This window comes from Schistocerca cancellata, chromosome 5 (genome assembly GCF_023864275.1).
Source record: "Schistocerca cancellata isolate TAMUIC-IGC-003103 chromosome 5, iqSchCanc2.1, whole genome shotgun sequence".
Taxonomy (NCBI): domain Eukaryota; kingdom Metazoa; phylum Arthropoda; class Insecta; order Orthoptera; family Acrididae; genus Schistocerca; species Schistocerca cancellata.
This window is the reverse complement of record NC_064630.1, coordinates 363,688,744-363,706,843: the sequence shown is the minus strand read 5'-3', so window position 1 is coordinate 363,706,843 and position 18,100 is coordinate 363,688,744. Positions and strand designations below refer to the sequence as shown.

Here is an 18,100-nt window from a genome sequence, read left to right as displayed (position 1 = left end):
TGTCAGCAGGTACAGAGTCTAACCAGTGCTTGAAATTACTGGTATCCAAACATTAAGAAACTGCGAAACTGAAAATGTGTGCTAACAAATTTAACCGGAATACGCACATCACAGGTATCAATATCCTAAAACCTGCAGATGAAACCGAATGACTGCATGAGATTAACCAAAGTTACTGATTTCGGTGGATTTCCCAACTTTCCTCCGTAGCGGCCTTAGAATGATTTCCCACCCGTCTCTGCTCCGCTTATATACTTTCCTCTCCCCGTCACTTGCCTGCAACGCCACCAGGTAGTATTCTGCGTCCGTGGACAATGGTGGCATTATTTTGGCGCAGCAATCCATATCTCAGTAAGATACCATGGAGATTCTAGTTCACACGGAAGCTAACCAACGGTCGTTGTTTCCGTGTACTTTTCGCGGCTGGATCCGGAAACGGGGTACACACCATATGAGGCTTGCTATATACAGCTTGTAATTCAATGTGCCATGCAGTATTCGGGCTGCCTTGCCGACACACGGGAAGGCAAATTTATCATTTATTTTGGTATTAGTTGATGTTGTATAGCAGTAATAACTTTAATTGGAAGAAAGTGCCTATAACGTTTTGCACATGTTTCTTTCGGTACATGAGTGACGCGACATCCGAGTGGGAGCGATAGCAGCTTTCCACAGTACAAAAAGACTATACTTCGCCGAATAAGATTTTTCTACGGTCGGCGGCTGTGCATCGGGACAACACACAGAATATAATTGTTATGTTACGTTTATGGTTATAAAAATGTACAAGTAAAAGTAAATGTTGTATATAACGGGAAACAATGTATCTGTATTCAGCTTTGAGCCACGAAAATTTTATTTCAAGTTTTACAATACGTGGCATATCTTATAATCAGCGACTCCGTTTGTGAACTACAGTGTTTTCGGTGTTGAAGTGTTTTATGTGTGTCGATAGCAGTCTGAATATTTGTTACTTTTGAGCAACCCTGAGTATTGTAACGAGCACTAACTAATCGGAGAAAGTAAAGTGCCGTTGAAAGTGCGAAGTTATCAGTATCTTTGAATATCAGATAATACGATAAAAGTCAACACCGACTATTAATGGAAATTTTTCAGACTGGAAGAGGGTAATAATTGCCCTAATTTGCAAGGTTAACTACCTCTTGATAGTGCCAATGTTTGATGTGAAAACAAGCTCTGTAAATGTTAATACAAAAAAATCTGAAATCTGCTTATATAAACGCAGAGAGTGGTGTTAACAGTAGTGAAGCAGTCGATGATTACAATGTCAACCGTGCCTATATTACGTGGAATCGCGGAATGGGATGTTTGAAATTTACGTAAAGGATTTTACGCCCACATTTTCGTCTCGTTAACTACTGAATTATGCGAGTAATTACAATCTTCGGATAAACATTGAAGTACCATCCGTAGTGACGTAGTTGTTTGACTCTGGAGCAGCGACACTGAGATCACTCAGTTACTCCTCTTTCGCTGCGCTACTTAATTGCTTGGGCCGCGCATAAGCACTGCAACGTAGAAGTGCAGTCTCCGAGTACACGAAACCTCATACATGAAAACAGGCTCTCTAACCTCACCGTCATTTCCACTTCAATGACGGTTGTTCGAATGATCCACACATGTGTAGTACAGGTACCAAGCGAAGAAACCCATATTTGCGAGGGTTTGTTCTAAGGTACGAGGGCTATTTGTAAAGTAAGGAGCGATCAGTCGTGACATCGAGATCACAGAGAAAAATCAAAACATAGTTGCAATAATTAGGTACATCTTCGAGCTACTTCTGTACATAGTCGCCGCTCCGACTTAACTTAGTCATATGTTGTAGCGTTGTGACAACTTTCTATTACCCTCGTAACAGAAGCCAGTTCCCTGTGCTTTCCGACAGTTTTCTAAGCTGGACTGCAGGTCGTTTCCTGCACAAAAATGTTGTATTCATAGTCAGCGGGGCTTCTGAGCGGAGATGAAAATCACAGGGAGCAAAGTCCGGTCTGTATGGTGGGTGATCGCTCCCCATCGAAAACGCTGCAGGAGCCTCCTCATTGCTGCTACAGTGTGCGGCCAAGAACCGTCATGAATAAGGAACTGCTTGAGAGTTACATTGTGTGGCGTCGCACGAAATCAGGCGAAATCTCTGGACATAAACCTACACTTGGCGGGAGACAGTTTTCTGTGCATCTATACGTGCTCACTGTGGGCTCAGAACTAAGAAGAACGACGTGACGCTTTCACGAGGCACTGACCAAAACTTCTGTGCAAAGCTTCAACGGATTACCACTGTGATTTCCATCTAACGGTCGATTGTTCCCTACTTTCCGATAGCTCTCGTATCAATCACAACTTCTAAAAAATAAACATAACGAAATTAATTTCTCGTTCGTTTGCTGGTACATTCCTGCAGCCCTGGTACTTACTGAAACCTCCGTGCCACAGTATCGTTGATAAAATGTGAAGAAACCCCTACGCTCTGATAAAATGTGGATGTACTAAATCATTCTGTTTTTTTGGTGTCACGTATCAATAGCACCCCACGAGCGTCGCGGAATTGGTAACGGAATTGCAAGTTTCCGTCTGGCGCCAATAGTGGTCGCGAGGGATCTGGAGGATCCAATGGTGCGCGCCCACTGAGCCACGCCTCCAGTTGCTGTGGACTACGAGTACCCCCTGCCGCCACGCTGTAGGACGACCGGTGGCAGACACATGGCCCACTTGTTCTTGGAGTTTCATGGCTACGACACCATCGTTCATGATTAGTAGAGCGGTCCTCATCCTAGTTGCTATTGTATCAGCTGGACTCTCGTTCCAGCTGCATTATTTGTAAAGAATCTTCGCTCGTTTGGAAGAATACAAGTTAAGTAAATTATCCGTTTACTGCTTGCTAATCATTTCTACTCCTGTCCAGCTTCCCTACGCCGACAGTTGCCACACCACTCTGAAGTCCATCTGTCCTTACCATTGTGTACGAAATTGTACACAACAATACTGGCGCCTCTAGGGCCATGGAAGAATACTATGGCGTGGATATTTCAACGAGGACTGCACCTGTGTTCGTCTTTATCGTGCAAGGCAGGAATTTTACCTCCTATTGGGTCATCTCATGCAAGGTGGGTACGCTAGTTAAAGTTTCTGTTCCCCCTTTCACAGGGCTCCATCACTACTAATGACCAAATAAAAACAAAAGCACTCAGATATGAGGAAAGGCTAACGTTAGTTACTTACAAAAAAGACAATGAGACTGGCAAGAGGCAGCCAGAAGATATCGTCTGTGGCGCCCTCGCTGGCGTAGACAATGAGGAAGAAGTAGACGCCGAGGGATGTAGTGGCGACGCAGCAGCCACATAAGGAGAACAGCAGCAGTGGCTTCCTACCCAGTCGGTCCACCACGAGGGAGAAGACAATACAGGACAGCACCGTGCTGCTGGAGACACCGATGGCCGAAAGTTCCGGGTCCAGCGAGCTGTTACTTTCCACCAGTATATGCAGCGTGTTGGCATTGATGGCGTCGACGCCGCTCAGCACCACGCACATCGTAAAGACCATTGATAGCTGTTACCATAAAGATGAATGTTATAAAAAGAGATTTTAAGGGACATATCTTGACATCTATAAGAACAATGAACTTCGTTAGCAACAGAAAAATGGTAAAAATGAAGATAAACTTAGAAGTCACCTAACGGATTACTTTTCGATGTGTGTGGTAAGTATACTTGCAGGTATAATCATCCTTCAATATCACACATTTTTCTCAACTATGGATAACGTGAGGGTAACCTTCACTCTCGTAGTCTGCATTTTGGCTTTTAAGGGAACATCTAGAAAATCGCAACACTGTCACTCTGGAAGTGCTTGCCACGCAATTGCTTCTTCATCGTAGGAAAGAGGAAGATATAACGGTGTGTCGGGTGAGAATACAGGGAGCGAGACAAAATTTGATAAATGAAACAACATGTGTGCCTTGATCTTGAGCTGGGGCGTTGTAAGGCGCGAACACTCGAATAGTTTTCCGTTGATGTTTCGTCTTAACAGCGTCCTGCAAGCTCATTAGGCTATTTCGGTAGTATGCTTCACTGACTGACTGCCCATGTGAGCACGGCGGCCTGTCAGTCCCAAAATACATTCAGCATCCTCCTGGCCGGTGATGTTTATGTCTTTACCCTCTACGGCGCTGGTGAATCCACACTTTTACACGGATTCCTTTGCTCCTTTGTTTATTACTCACTGTAATACATCTAGTTCTCATCCATGGTGACTGGACGGCTAAGGAAGTCATCTAGACGACACAGCTGCAGCACTTACCATGCTGCCTCGTGTCCGAGGGCTTGCTAAAATGTAATGCCTCCGAATTTTCTTATTTAGTAAATGAATGAAATTGTCGTATGGCATTCATGGCTGCGAGTCCCTACCTGAGGAAGATCGGCCAAAGAGCTGCAAGTCTTTTGAATTGATGCTACACTGGGCAATTTGCGTGCCGATGATGATCAAATGATGAGGACAACACAATACCCAGACCCAAAGTGGAAAAAACCGATCCGGCTGAGAATCGAACCTGGGCCTACTGCTTGGCAATCAGATGTGATGACAATTCAGTTAAGGAGACGATCTCTTCATTCTGTTCTCGATATCGGTCGAGGTGTAATATGTCATGCACATTACTCGGTCGTATTCCCTGCTTCACTGGAGCAAGTTGCAACGCTCTGCCCCTTGAGGCCTCTGAACTGTAGCTCTAATATAGCAGTGTGTAACATACTGTAAGTATGTCGGTGAGTGGAAACCGGCGAGCTCTAATCGAGTTTATAACTTGTAAGAGGTATACGCTGATTGTCTGTAATTAGGGAATCATCATTATTACACTGAATGTCGCAAGTATTATCGCTCAAATTATTTGAGTCGACTATTTCACTCATTGCACATCGCGATGTACTGTTAACAGTTTTTCGTGGCATTTATACACAAATCTAAATTAAGCACAAAATGAAACAAAGACGAAGCAAAATATGGAACAAACACAATTACAACAAAGAGCAATAAATTGCCGATGATTTGTGAAAGAAAGAGTGACAAATTAGTAAAAGCGTTGCGTCAGATGCAAACTACATTTAAGTAAATAAGAGCAGATATATTACTACTTTTCAGAGATTCACAAAGAAATACGATCCTGGCAGGGTCGCCAAGTGTAACCTCCCCACACGTAAAATTCTTCACCACAACCTCTCAACAGAAAATGTGAACATAAATAATATTCACGCCAAGTGAATATTTTTTAAATTGAAATTTTAAAAAAAATTAAATTATAAATAATTATTATTATGGATAGCGATTGTCATTTTCGTGTGACCTCAGAACAAAACTGGTTCCCAATTTAATGTATCCACAAAATTCTTTTGTCATTTAATGTAAGCACGAAACAGGAAAATTCCTGAGCCTCATAATAAAAAAATAAATTCAGTAACCTGGTAAAATTTGGACAACAGCAGTGCTGCGTCGCGGCCCTGTAAGATCATTCTGAATAAAAAGCAAAAATTCTTACCTCAATAAAAACGACGAATATATCTGCTCTTACTTAACATTTTTCCGGCACAGCTCCGTGCAATGCTGGCTTATACATCTGTGACTTGTGAAAGGAAGCAACTGATTTTTTTCAAATGGATGCTTTTTTTAAAAAAAATTACTTTATGTTACCAAAATTATTATTAGGACATTTTTAAAACATTTGGGTGACAGTTCAGATACATTACTAGATATGCGCGACGCTGATTCTTTACCTTATACAACAATACTGCATCTCCAGATTCCCGACCAGAGCAGACTGCAGACAAGCGCAGACCATCTCAGACAAGCGACTAGCAACAACTAACTGCTACAGTTACACAGTTCGTACTGCAGTCAACACTGCTCTCTGGTCAGCGATTCTATATCACGGGCAGCGCATACCTCTTACAAACTATAGCAAATATCCTCCAACTGAGACCCGTAGAAGAATGAAATCGGCACGAGCATTTCGGAAACTGCGCGATTTGTCGGGTGGTCGAGGAGCGCTGTGGTGAGTCTTCAACACTCGACCAGACCAAGGTGAAACCACGTCCAGAGGTCGTGGGGTTGGGTGACCACCCCTCATTACCCAAGTCGGACGTTGTAGGTTGGGAAGAGTGGTAAAGCAGGACAGGCGGCGAACTGTGGCGAAATTAACATCAGACTTTAATGCTGGGCAGTGCGCAAGTGTGTCTGAACACACAGTGCACCGAACACTCCTAACGATGAGCCTCCTCGGCCGACGACCCATGAATGTGTCAATGCTGACACCACGACATCGCCAACTATTCCCATTCTTGTAAAATTAGGCCTAGATGTGCGACTGTAGGAGCAATAAGAAAAAGTACTCTTTTTCACTGAATTCACCTTATTTTATATTACACTATTATTCGTTACAATACTCGAACTAAACATATCATTCATAACAACTAGAAACGTTAAAATCAGCTTATAACCTCCTATTTATGTAATTTACGGCAGCAGAATTCAATTTCGCAAGCATAGTATTTCCTGCATTGGTGACGTCTGATTGTGCAACATCGACTAATAGCCTCTAAGCAAGTATTCCGACTTTTATACCCTAACGTCATGTAAGTTGTGCAGAATGGGTTCCCCGAATTTTCTTACCTCATGCGTGAATGCCTGCGCATGCACATTCTTATCTTGTCTGAAAACTGGCGTGTTCAGACAGGGTAGTCCTCTTCCTTCTCTTCCTCATTTCCAGGGAACTTGATCACGATGACGTTGAGCATTAAATTTTAAAATTAATGGTAGGAAACTGGATTGACTGAGGCAAGATCTGTGCAAGCCTGAGCGGTATTCCAGCCGCATACGTTTTGGGAGACAGACTTTTTTTGCTCGTCACTCGCGACACGTAGCATTATTTCCCATGAGTTCACTGTGGACTTCTGAATAATTTATAAATAGCCAGGACTCTGATTACTTTCTGCTAGCAGTTCCGCAGAACTTGTGATTTTATCGCGTAAAGTCGTCTGGAAATCTAATTTTGTACACTGAGGCTACACACTAACACAGTTTGCCAGTGAGGGACGTAGAATATTTCTGCTCACAAATTGTTCAAATGGCTCTGAGCACTATGGAATTTAACATCTGTGGTCATCAGTCCCCTAGAACTTAGAACTAATTAAACCTAATCAGCCTAAGGACATCATACACATCCATGCCCGAGACAGGATTCGAACCTGCGACCGTAGCAGGTTCCGGACTGAAGCGTCTAGAACCGCTCGTCCACCGCAGCTGGCAGTAGCTGACACTTAGATTACAGTACCGTGTGTTGGTTCACTGTGCAGAAAAAAAGGAAACAGAGTTTAACAGCTTTAGACAACAATATTATTGTCTTAAATTTTTCCTATTTGAAAATCTCGTCAGGCTGTGGTCGGTTTAGACGGAGTTTGACGTCAGTCATTCAGTTTACTTGCGTTTACATTTTCACCTCTCACTGAGTGGTCTTTATATGTCTAGAGTTACATTATTGTGTTTTGTTTAGAAGATAAAGCAGATAAATTTAAAGGTATTTCTACTGTGTTGTACTGGGAGAACACACCATGATGCAGCAGAAATACTGAAGGGACTGCCCATACTATGTTTGTCCATCTGTCCTGGACTAATGGGATTATTACCAGACAGAATTGACAGAGTACGTCGAAAAAGTTGAAAGAAGGGCACTTAGTTTTATAATATTACGAAATATTTGAGAGAGTGTTATAGACACAATAAACGAATGTGGTGGTGATTATAAAAACAATGGCATTGTTCGTTATGGCGAGATTTTTGATGACATTTCACTCACCATCTTCCTACGCCAAATATTTCGTTGTCTCCTACCTACATATGGAGAAATGAGTATCGTCATAAAATAAGAGAAATAAGAGAGCGCAAGAAATATTTTGCTTTCGCATACACACACACCCTATAAGCCACGATATAGTGCATGGCCGACGGTGCGTCGAATTACCACCAGTCAATCTTTCTGCCCTTCCTCTCCAATTAGACCGAGAAGAAAACGACTTTTTATATGCTTCAGTAATGATCTTGATTTCTCTAATCCTGTCTTCGTGTCCCTTACGCGGGATATATTTAGATGGCAGTAGGGTTGTTCTACACTACGTTGTTAAAACCGGGGTTCTGAATTTTCTCAATAATCTAGCAACATGCCTCTTAATTGTTTCGATGTGTTTCTTTAATCCATCCTGCTGGAGATCCGAAACAATCGAGCAGTACTCAAGAAAGGGTCACACCAGGGTTTTGTACGCGATCTCCTATAAAGACAAGCGACATTTTCCTAGAATTGTCCAAATCGACTGAAATTGACCATTCGCCTCGTCTGCAACCGACCTCGCGTGCTCCTAACATTTCATTTCTCTTTGCAGCGTTCAGTCTATATTTACTCGTATTATTGATGTCACAGTATCAAGCAGCACCCACTAATACTGTATTTGAACGTTACAGGATATTTTCTTCTGCTCACCTCCATTGGTTTCCATTTTTCAACCTTCAAGAAAGCTGCCATTCATCACTCTACATAGAAGTTCTGGCCAAGTCATTCTATTATGCCCAACAGTCACTTGTGGAGCACGTTGTGCCGTAAACTACAGCGTCATCAGCAAACAGTCGCAGACTGCTGCACATCTCTTATGTGTACAGAAAACAAGAGCAGTCTTATCAAACTTTCCTGGGGGCGCTGCCCCGAATCCTCCCGCGGTCAGGAAAATGGTACCGAATCCCCCCAAGCCCGCAAGGGTCCGAAAAGCGATGGGACCGAATCCTCCCGTTTGAAGCAGGTAGCAGTTCTAAACGTTACGAATACTCCAAGCAGGCAAAGGAAAGCATATGAAGTTACAGTACAAGATGTAAAACTTTTTCGTGTGTATTTTATGTTTAAAAGTTTTATCTTTTATCTTATTTAGACAATTATTTTTAGAAAATGGAATAATTTATAGCCTTGATTTCTTCATAGTTAATTTATTAAGATAGCAAATCAAAATTTTGTAACACATATTCTATCTCAGTGTTCATTTTATGAATTATGGTTACATTTCCAGCTTTCATTATGTTCTCTTCAAAGTCAGAAGTCTGTTGAAAAAGTCAGTTGATGGCGAAAAATTGAAACCTATATCACTACATTTATCAACAACGGTTTGATATACATACTGATACGACGAAGTTTTCTTGTCGTTCAATAAAGAGAAGACCAATGGAATGTAATGACCCTTAACTAATCCAAGTATTGTGAACAGCTGACAAAAAAACTTTGGACACCACTTGAACGTACCATCAACATATATAGATTCACACTGCGTTAATGTTTTAATGTTTGCAGAGTCACAAAATATGATCACTTTTCTCTCGGTGTTATTTACTAATAAACACTTCGTCCCGTCTGTGATTTCCGCAACCAGCATGTTGATAACGTCATGAACATCTGCAGCATTCATGGGCAGTTTTGGCAGAATTTTGCGCCTAGCTTTGTGAATAGATTTACAAAAATTGTTGACATCTCTCGTAGTTATATCTTGCTTGTCTTCTCCTTTTAACTCCTGGTAAATTGTTTTTGATGGTCTCTCACAATTATCCTCTATGGCTTTTCTCTTTAGGTCAGATATGATTCCTTGCGTCTGAATTTTGTTATGAGGCATTTCTTCATGATTGTGCTCTTTTTGACACTTGCCATTAATGTTGCACATCTATCGCGATAAGCCACCTTTCAGCGGTTTTTGAAAACCGAAGGTGTTAATTTCAAATCTAACATTTTCCTTCCCTTCCTACTTACTGAAACTGCAAGCTCGTTTGAGGACATGTTCACTCTACAACGATCTGCCGCCAACTGCGAAGCGGCCGCAGCCAGCTGTGGTCATTAGCGCACCCAATGCTCTGTCGCTTTGTGTCAGTTGGGGTGGATTCTGTCCTGTTACCTACTTACCTACCTGGTTTCGGGAGGATTCGTGGCTGCGCCCTTCCTGGGGCCCTTCTGACAAAATTTGTCACGACAAACTTCCTATTGGTTTCTGTCTCTGGTTCTTCAGCCGACGTTCATCTGATGATTTTACTGACGTTTAGCCAGAACGAGTGTCTGGCATAGTGAAAGCTTGACTCTCCATTGTCGGTGGTGAATTGGAGCCGAGATCGCGGCCGCAGACTACATGTACCTGGCTCGCCAACGTCCAAGGGCTTCTCCGCTGTCATTTCCAGTGCGGTTCTCCTCTTGCCACCTGCAACGGTCGTTCGCTGCAGTACGGGAAGCCAGGATCCGTTTACCTTAAGGCTTTCTTATTTGTTGATGAAGATGTTCTCGTGTTTGTGTATTTCTTCTCTGAACAAGCGGGTGTGATAGTGCTTCTCTACAGCCAGAATTTCCGTGTCGGCGAATTTTATTACGTGGTCGGTCTCACACAGCGCGTGCTCTGCCACGGCCGATTTCTCCATGTGCCCCAACCTGCAATGTCGCTTATGTTCTTTCATCCTGGTGTTGATTAATCGTACAGTCATTCCGGCATAAACGTTTCTGCATGTGCATGGTATGCGATACATTCCCGACATTGCAAGCGGGCCCCTTTTCTCCTTTGACGATCTAAGACATTCTTTGATCTTCCTTGTTGGTTTGAAAATCGTCTTTACGCCGTGTTTGCGCAAGATACGGCCGATTCTGCCTGTTACTCTTGGAATGTATGGCAGAAAGGCCGTACGCGACATTTCTTTTTCTGACTTCTTACTTCGCCGAGTGTTTGGCTCTGTTACACTTCTAATATAATTTGTGGAGTACCCGTTGCTCCTTAAAACAGTTTCCAGGTGTTGCATTTCGTATCTGAGGTGCTGTGGCTCACATATTCGTCCTACTCGCATCACGAGCGTATTAACAGTGCCTCTTTTCTGGCTTGGGTGGTGGTTCGATAGTTTGTGCAGGTACAGGTCCATGTGTGTCGGTTTTCGGTACACACTACGTCCTAAGTTTTCGGCATCCGTTGTGCGCAGCACATCTAGAAATGGTAGTTTTTTGTCCTTTTCTACTTGAATGGTAAATTTAAACCAAAAAGGAAGATCAAAGTATGTCTTAGATCGGCAAAGGAGAAAAGGGACCCACTTGCAGTGTCGGGAATATACCGCATACCATGCACATGTGGAAAAGTTTATGTCGGAATCACTGGACGATCAATCAACACCAGGATCAAAGAAGATAAGGAACATTGCAGGTTGGGGCACGTGGAGGAATCGGCCGTGGCAGAGCACTTGCTGAGTGAAACCGACCACGTACTAAAATTCACCAACACGGAAGTTCTGGCTGTAGAGAAGCACTATAACAGCCGCTTGTCCAGAGAAGCTGTAGAAATACAAAAACACCGGAATATCTTCAACAAGTAAGCAGAAATTCTTAACAATTTTGTAAACTTTGTCTCCGCAGAACAGTTGCCGTCCATCACAACGTAATGCGTGCTGTTACCTACAGGGTCGTTGGTAGGTTTTCTGCACGCCTAGACAGAAATGAAAAATGACGCCCCACTTTTTTTTATTACCATCGGTCTCCCCAATAATATCGCCTACCCCCTCCCTCACTCCACCACCAAAAACACCCAACGGTGGAGAAATGCGCCTCTCGTGTGTTACTACTTCTAAACATTATTAAACTAAGGTGACCAGGCGTCCTCATTTTCCGGGAACGGTTCTCAGTTTTCAGGCTTTCTCCTCAATTTCTTTAAGACTATTGATGACAACAAATGCCATCCGTTTCTTATATTTCATCCTCAGTTTCTGAAGTTTCCTAAAGTAATTGAAATAGGAAGAATTTACAGAACATTTTAAACTATCACTCAACTGAATGTACCAGCGCACCCAAATGTGGCATTTTCCCATAACTTAGAAATTACAGTATACTTATGGGAGACACTGCGAAGCATCCAAATAAGTCGTCTGGATAATCGTGGTGTTATTTCGTTTCTGTTTTAATTGAAGTATTTTTAGAAAGAGGAACAAATCTCATCTTCTTGAGCATCCACTTTTATGCGATTAATTAAATAAAATATGTCTTGTCTGCATTTTCTGTTGGGACATTTACAACTTTCACTTGCCGCCCCGGTGGCACGCTGATCGAAGTGACTCGACTCTGATCATTCTTACGAGATGGATCCACGTTCGGATACCGATGAGGTGTGGATGTTGTTTTCTGTCGAAAGGTATTGACACTTTCCCTTCCTTTCGCCGCCCGCAAAATTTCGTCGTCTAGTCTTGCCTAATGGTAGCCACAACGGTGATTACTTAAAAACTCTTCGAGCTATTCACGTATGTGAGACGCTCTTCTTTATGGTCCGCCTTTTTGTTAACAGTCAGCAGTGTGGTACGAATTGGTGTTCATTGGCCCCGAGTGCCATTAGGGAGTGGAACGGTAGAGAAATGTTGTGGTAGTCATTCTGTGTACACTCTGCGAAAGACCTGAGTGTGAATGGCAAAGAAATCGTCTAGATGTAAATACTGATGTAGTCTAGAAAGTCGCTGCGTATATTAGAGACGAGTCTCCTCGGACGTAAACCCCAAACACATTGAAGTATTTTCCAGCCAGCAGCCGCCTCATCAAACACTCACCATGAAGAGCCTCCGCGACCGGGCGTTCCTCCGCAGCTCCCGGAAGGCGTCTGCGGCGCTGACCTCCTTTTGCGAGCGCTCCTCCAGTCCCCTCTGGATGACCTCCAGCTCGCCCTGCACCTCCTCCTCCGAACTCTTCCCGCGCAGCCTCATCAGCGCCTTGGTCGCTTCGTCCTTGCGATGCTTCGCCATCAAGAAGTACGGACTCTCCGGCATCCACCAGAAGACGGCCGCAAACAAGACCGGCCAGACCATCATGATTTCGGTCACCGTGAAGAAAGACAGTTTTGGCCCAACAGCGGTCATCAGCAGGGAACCGAGTCCCGCCATCGTTGTAGCCATTGACACCAAGAATCCTCTGATGCGGTCCTCGGCTATTTCAACCAAGTAAACGGGTCCCAGCTGCGGATAAACACAAAATAGTCCACAAGTCACTTCATTTTTTCAAGGCGCACAGCTCCAGAATCATTCATCATAGAAAACAAGCTAATGTGGTTTCGGAGAAATGCTGACGAAAAGAGAATCGCAACAGCAAGAAGGAGTTTTGCGACATAAATGAAAGTCGGTAGATGTTGCTACATCTGAAACATGATTTCTGCTCAAATTTAAGAGAGGTGACAATAGCGCCACTATGAGGACACAAATCAGGTATGCTTTATACGTTCGACAGCGGTAGTTCTTTTTGAGACTGGACGTAGTGAGATGACATTAATCAAGACCATTATCAACAGCTCTCTTTGAACTATGTCATGTAATAGGGCTACAAGGAGGCGGGTGTTCCTTCTTCGATACTCCAGAAAGACATGGCAGGAAAGCAGCCACTGTACATTATTGATGGCAGCGATTGTCAAGAGAATGTGCGCAAGAAGTTCGGGCTCTGTCAGGCTACGTGGCACGTAACGAGAGGAAAGACTATAGTGTTCGGCGTATGGTTCTTTAGCTTCGTACTGCATCTGCAGCAGTAATACGAGGAGCAGTTGGCGCCACAGTCACACAGCGAACTGTTTCAAATCGGTTACTTCAAGGACAGCTCCGAGACAGACGCCCTGTTCCGCACGTTCCACCGACCACAAAACACCACCATTTGCGACTTCAGTGGCGTCAAGTGAGAGCACACTGGAGGGCAGCGTGTTTTCTGAAGAAAGTTAGTTCTGCCTCGGCTGCTGCGTGCCAGAAACACAGGAGTTATGGTCTGGTGTGCGATGTCGTACGGCAGCAGGAGAATTCTCGCGATTATCCCACGCACCCTGACTGCAAAATTGTACGTCAGACGGTGATTCAACCTGTTGGGCTGCCATTCCAGGGGGTATTTTCCAAGAGGATAACACTCGCCCAGATACCACTGTTGTATCCTAAGTGTTCTACAGGGGATTGGCGTGTTCCCTTGACCTTCTCGATAACCAAATCGGTCTCTAATCGAGCACATATTGGATATCATCAGTCGACAATTCCAGCGTCGTCCACAAACAGCATTAATTGTTCCTTTATTCACCAAGTGCGATAGGCATGGGACATCACCCCACATCTGGCATGCGGCACCTGTACAACGCAATGCTACACCGGTTATTACTGTATCATCAGTTCACATCTGCAATGACTTCTTCTGCTTTTTCAGTAATGTATGATCTTGGAATTTTAATCACTTAAACATGTTACCTAGATAAATGTATTTCCGAAATTTCATGACTGTACATTTAATGTTTCTTGGAATCGTAACTATTTTCGACAGTCTACATTGGAACTTATTAAAACTTATCGCTACTGAGGATCGAAAGAAGACTGGCTTAGTGTTTCCAGGCAGAATTATTAATAGAAACTCTTTTCATATGTGGGTAGATTTATACCAAATAAAATAGTAAAGGAATGAAGTGGTACATAAAATAGGCCTGAACACTGTTGCAGAAGCAATGATGAAGTATGCAAAAAAGAAAAGGAAAAATCCCCAAGATTGCGGAAGTCTTACACGAAACTCGATTTTAGCACGAACTTTAATGCAAGGTATTTTTAACAGTTCCCACAAAGGAACTCTGTAAGGACATCTGGCAAAAAACAAAAAAGATTATGGCTGTATGTAAAGTACATCAGCGGAAAGACACAACAACTTCATTCCGTGATAGCGATGCTAATGTTACCAATGTCAGGGTCACGAAAGTCGAGTTACTAATTATGGATTTCTGAAATTCCTTCACCAAAAATGGTGAACTAAAGATTGCAGAGTTTGAGTCAAGAACTGCCAACATGGATAGCTTGGAAGTAGATATCCTCGGTGTAATGAAGCAGCTTAAATCTCTTAGTAAATCTCTTAATCTCCGATCGCATCAATATTCAACAAAGGACTTACGAATATTCCAAGGACACCGCGGTATTACAGACGTCGATTTGCAGTAGGGTTTTGCAACATATACTGATCTCATACATTTCGAATTACCTCGAAGAAAACAATTTATTGACGGATGGCTAAAACGGATTCAAAAAATGTCGTTCTTGTGAACCTCAACTAGCTCTTTATTCTCACGTTGTGCTGTCCACAAGGGGCGTCAAATTAGTTCCATAATTTTAGATTTCCAGAATGAATTTGACAGCCTTCCTCAGAAGCTACTTCTAATCAAATTGTGTGACTGGATCCGTGATTTCCTGTCGGAAATGTGACAGTTCGTAATGACTGATGGAAAGTCATCGAGTATAACAGAAGTAATATCTGTTGTTCCCCAACGAAGTTTTATATGCCGTCTGCTCCTCGTGATCTACATAAACGGTTTAGGAGACAATCTGAGCAGCACTCTTAGACTGTTTGCAGATGATGCTGTAATTTACCATCTTCAAAAGTCGTCAGACGATCAAAACGAACTGCAAAATGGTATATAAAATATATCGGTATTGTGAAAAATGTGACAATAGGCTCAAAATAATGAAAAGTGTGAAGCATCCACATCTCACTTACAGGTATGCACTAAATTTCGATTACAATATAAATCACCCACATCTAAAGAGTGTAAATTCAACTAAATACGTAGGAATTACAATTACAAATAACTTAATTTGGAACGATCACATAGATAATATTGTGGGGAAGGCAGACCAAAGGCCGCCTTTTTGGCAGAACGCTTAGAGGATGCAACATGCCAACTACCCAGATTGCCAACACTACGCTTGTCTGTGCGGTATGGGATCCTTAGCAAATAGGATTGACAGAGGACATCGAAAAAGTTCAGAGAAGAGCAATGGGTTTTATATTATCGCAAAATTGCTGAGAGGCCGTCAAAGATATGATACGGGCAATGGATGGCAATAATTAAAACAGTGGCACCTTTCGTAGCAACGAAGTTTCAGGTAAGTCAGAAGAGAATGTACTAGCATTTACAGATAACTTACTGTCTGCATAAAACTTTGGATTATGTATAGATGAATAGTTGTTATTGATGACCAAGTCGCGCTTGACAGGAAACGCTGAATCATTTGATAAAATCCATTAACAACCAGGTACGACGTTGTAGGATGAAAAATAGCTGTAGATTCTGCTGCACAGAATTAAATGCAGTGTCACGAAGCAGAAAGAGTTTGACTACAGTTTTCTAGGTGGAGATGAAAGACCAATGATCAACTTATGGATGATGACTAAACAAGTAGAATCGTTCGGCAGGAAACCGAACACAGGATATTAGACGCATTTGTAAGGGAAATGCCTCCTCACATCTCTAGAAAGATGTGTGCAGAATTTCCAAAACCTGTGTTGCTGTGCCTACAGCAGTGGAAAAAATAAATCCCGTAACGAATGTCCGTAATAGAGGAAATATTTTCTGTATTGATATTAAGTGCTATCGTTGTGTACATTCTGGTTACAAACAAAGGGAGTAGAAACATGGAAAAGTGAGACACTAGAAGAAACATTGCAGAAGTACACTCCAGGAAATTGAAATTAGAACACCGTGAATTCATTGTCCCAGGAAGGGGAAACTTTATTGACACATTCCTGGGGTCAGATACATCACATGACCACACTGACAGAACCACAGGCACATAGACACAGGCAACAGAGCATGCACAATGTCGGCACTAGTACAGTGTATATCCACCTTTCGCAGCAATGCAGGCTGCTATTCTCCCATGGAGACGATCGTAGAGATGCTGGATGTAGTCCTGTGGAACGGCTTGCCATGCCATTTCCACCTGGCGCCTCAGTTGGACCAGCGTTCGTGCTGGACGTGCAGACCGCGTGAGACGACGCTTCTCCAGTCCCAAACATGCTCAATGGGGGACAGATCCGGAGATCTTGCTGGCCAGGGTAGTTGACTTACACCTTCTAGAGCACGTTGGGTGGCACGGGATACATGCGGACGTGCATTGTCCTGTTGGAACAGCAAGTTCCCTTGCCGGTCTAGGAATGGTAGAACGATGGGTTCGATGACGGTTTGGATGTACCGTGCACTATTCAGTGTCCCCTCGACGATCACCAGTGGTGTACGGCCAGTGTAGGAGATCGCTCCCCACATCATGATGCCGGGTGTTGGCCCTGTGTGCCTCGGTCGTATGCAGTCCTGATTGTGGCGCTCACCTGCACGGCGCCTAACACGCATACGACCATCATTGGCACCAAGGCAGAAGCGACTCTCATCGCTGAAGACGACACGTCTCCATTCGTCCCTCCATTCACGCCTCTCACGACACCACTGGAGGCGGGCTGCACGATGTTGGGGCGTGAGCGGAAGACGGCCTAACGGTGTGCGGGACCGTCGCCCAGCTTCATGGAGACGGTTGCGAATGGTCCTCGCCGATACCCCAGGAGCAACAGTGTCCCTAATTTGCTGGGAAGTGGCGGTGCGGTCCCCTACGGCACTGCGTAGGATCCTACGGTCTTGGCGTGCATCCGTGCGTCGCTGCGGTCCGGTCCCAGGTCGACGGGCACGTGCACCTTCCGCCGACCACTGGCGACAACATCGATGTACTGTGGAGACCTCACGCCCCACGTGTTGAGCAATTCGGCGGTACGTCCACCCGGCCTCCCGCATGCCCACTATACGCCCTCGCTCAAAGTCCGTCAACTGCACATACGGTTCACGTCCACGCTGTCGCGGCATGCTACCAGTGTTAAAGACTGCGATGGAGCTCCGTATGCCACGGCAAACTGGCTGACACTGACGGCGGCGGTGCACAAATGCTGCACAGCTAGCGCCATTCGACGGCCAACACCGCGGTTCCTGGTGTGTCCGCTGGGCCGTGCGTGTGATCATTGCTTGTACAGCCCTCTCGCAGTGTCCGGAGCAAGTATGGTGGGTCTGACACACCGGTGTCAATGTGTTCTTTTTTCCATTTCCAGGAGTGTACTTTTGACCGTGAACACAGATGACTTACAGGAACTAAGTGACTTGTGCAGTTGAAGAGCTTAATGGAGGGTAATAAGCTCGAACGGAATGGCAGATCACCCAGGCTAAAAAATCCAGAGAAAGGAGGATTGAACAACACC

At 43.9% G+C, this 18,100-nt stretch overlaps 1 protein-coding gene across 1 annotated transcript in view; it reads right to left on the bottom strand.

The window, feature by feature from the left end:
• Positions 1–18,100, bottom strand: part of LOC126188534 (facilitated trehalose transporter Tret1-like) — a 52,154-nt gene that overhangs the window by 3,979 nt on the left and 30,075 nt on the right. The window contains exons 2-3 of the mRNA XM_049930135.1: positions 12,640–13,041; positions 3,238–3,564 (exon numbers count right to left, since the gene is read on the bottom strand). Coding sequence (XP_049786092.1) covers positions 3,238–3,564; positions 12,640–12,981 — 669 coding nt within the window. The 5' untranslated portion in view covers positions 12,982–13,041. The remainder of the gene's footprint in view (positions 1–3,237; positions 3,565–12,639; positions 13,042–18,100) is intronic.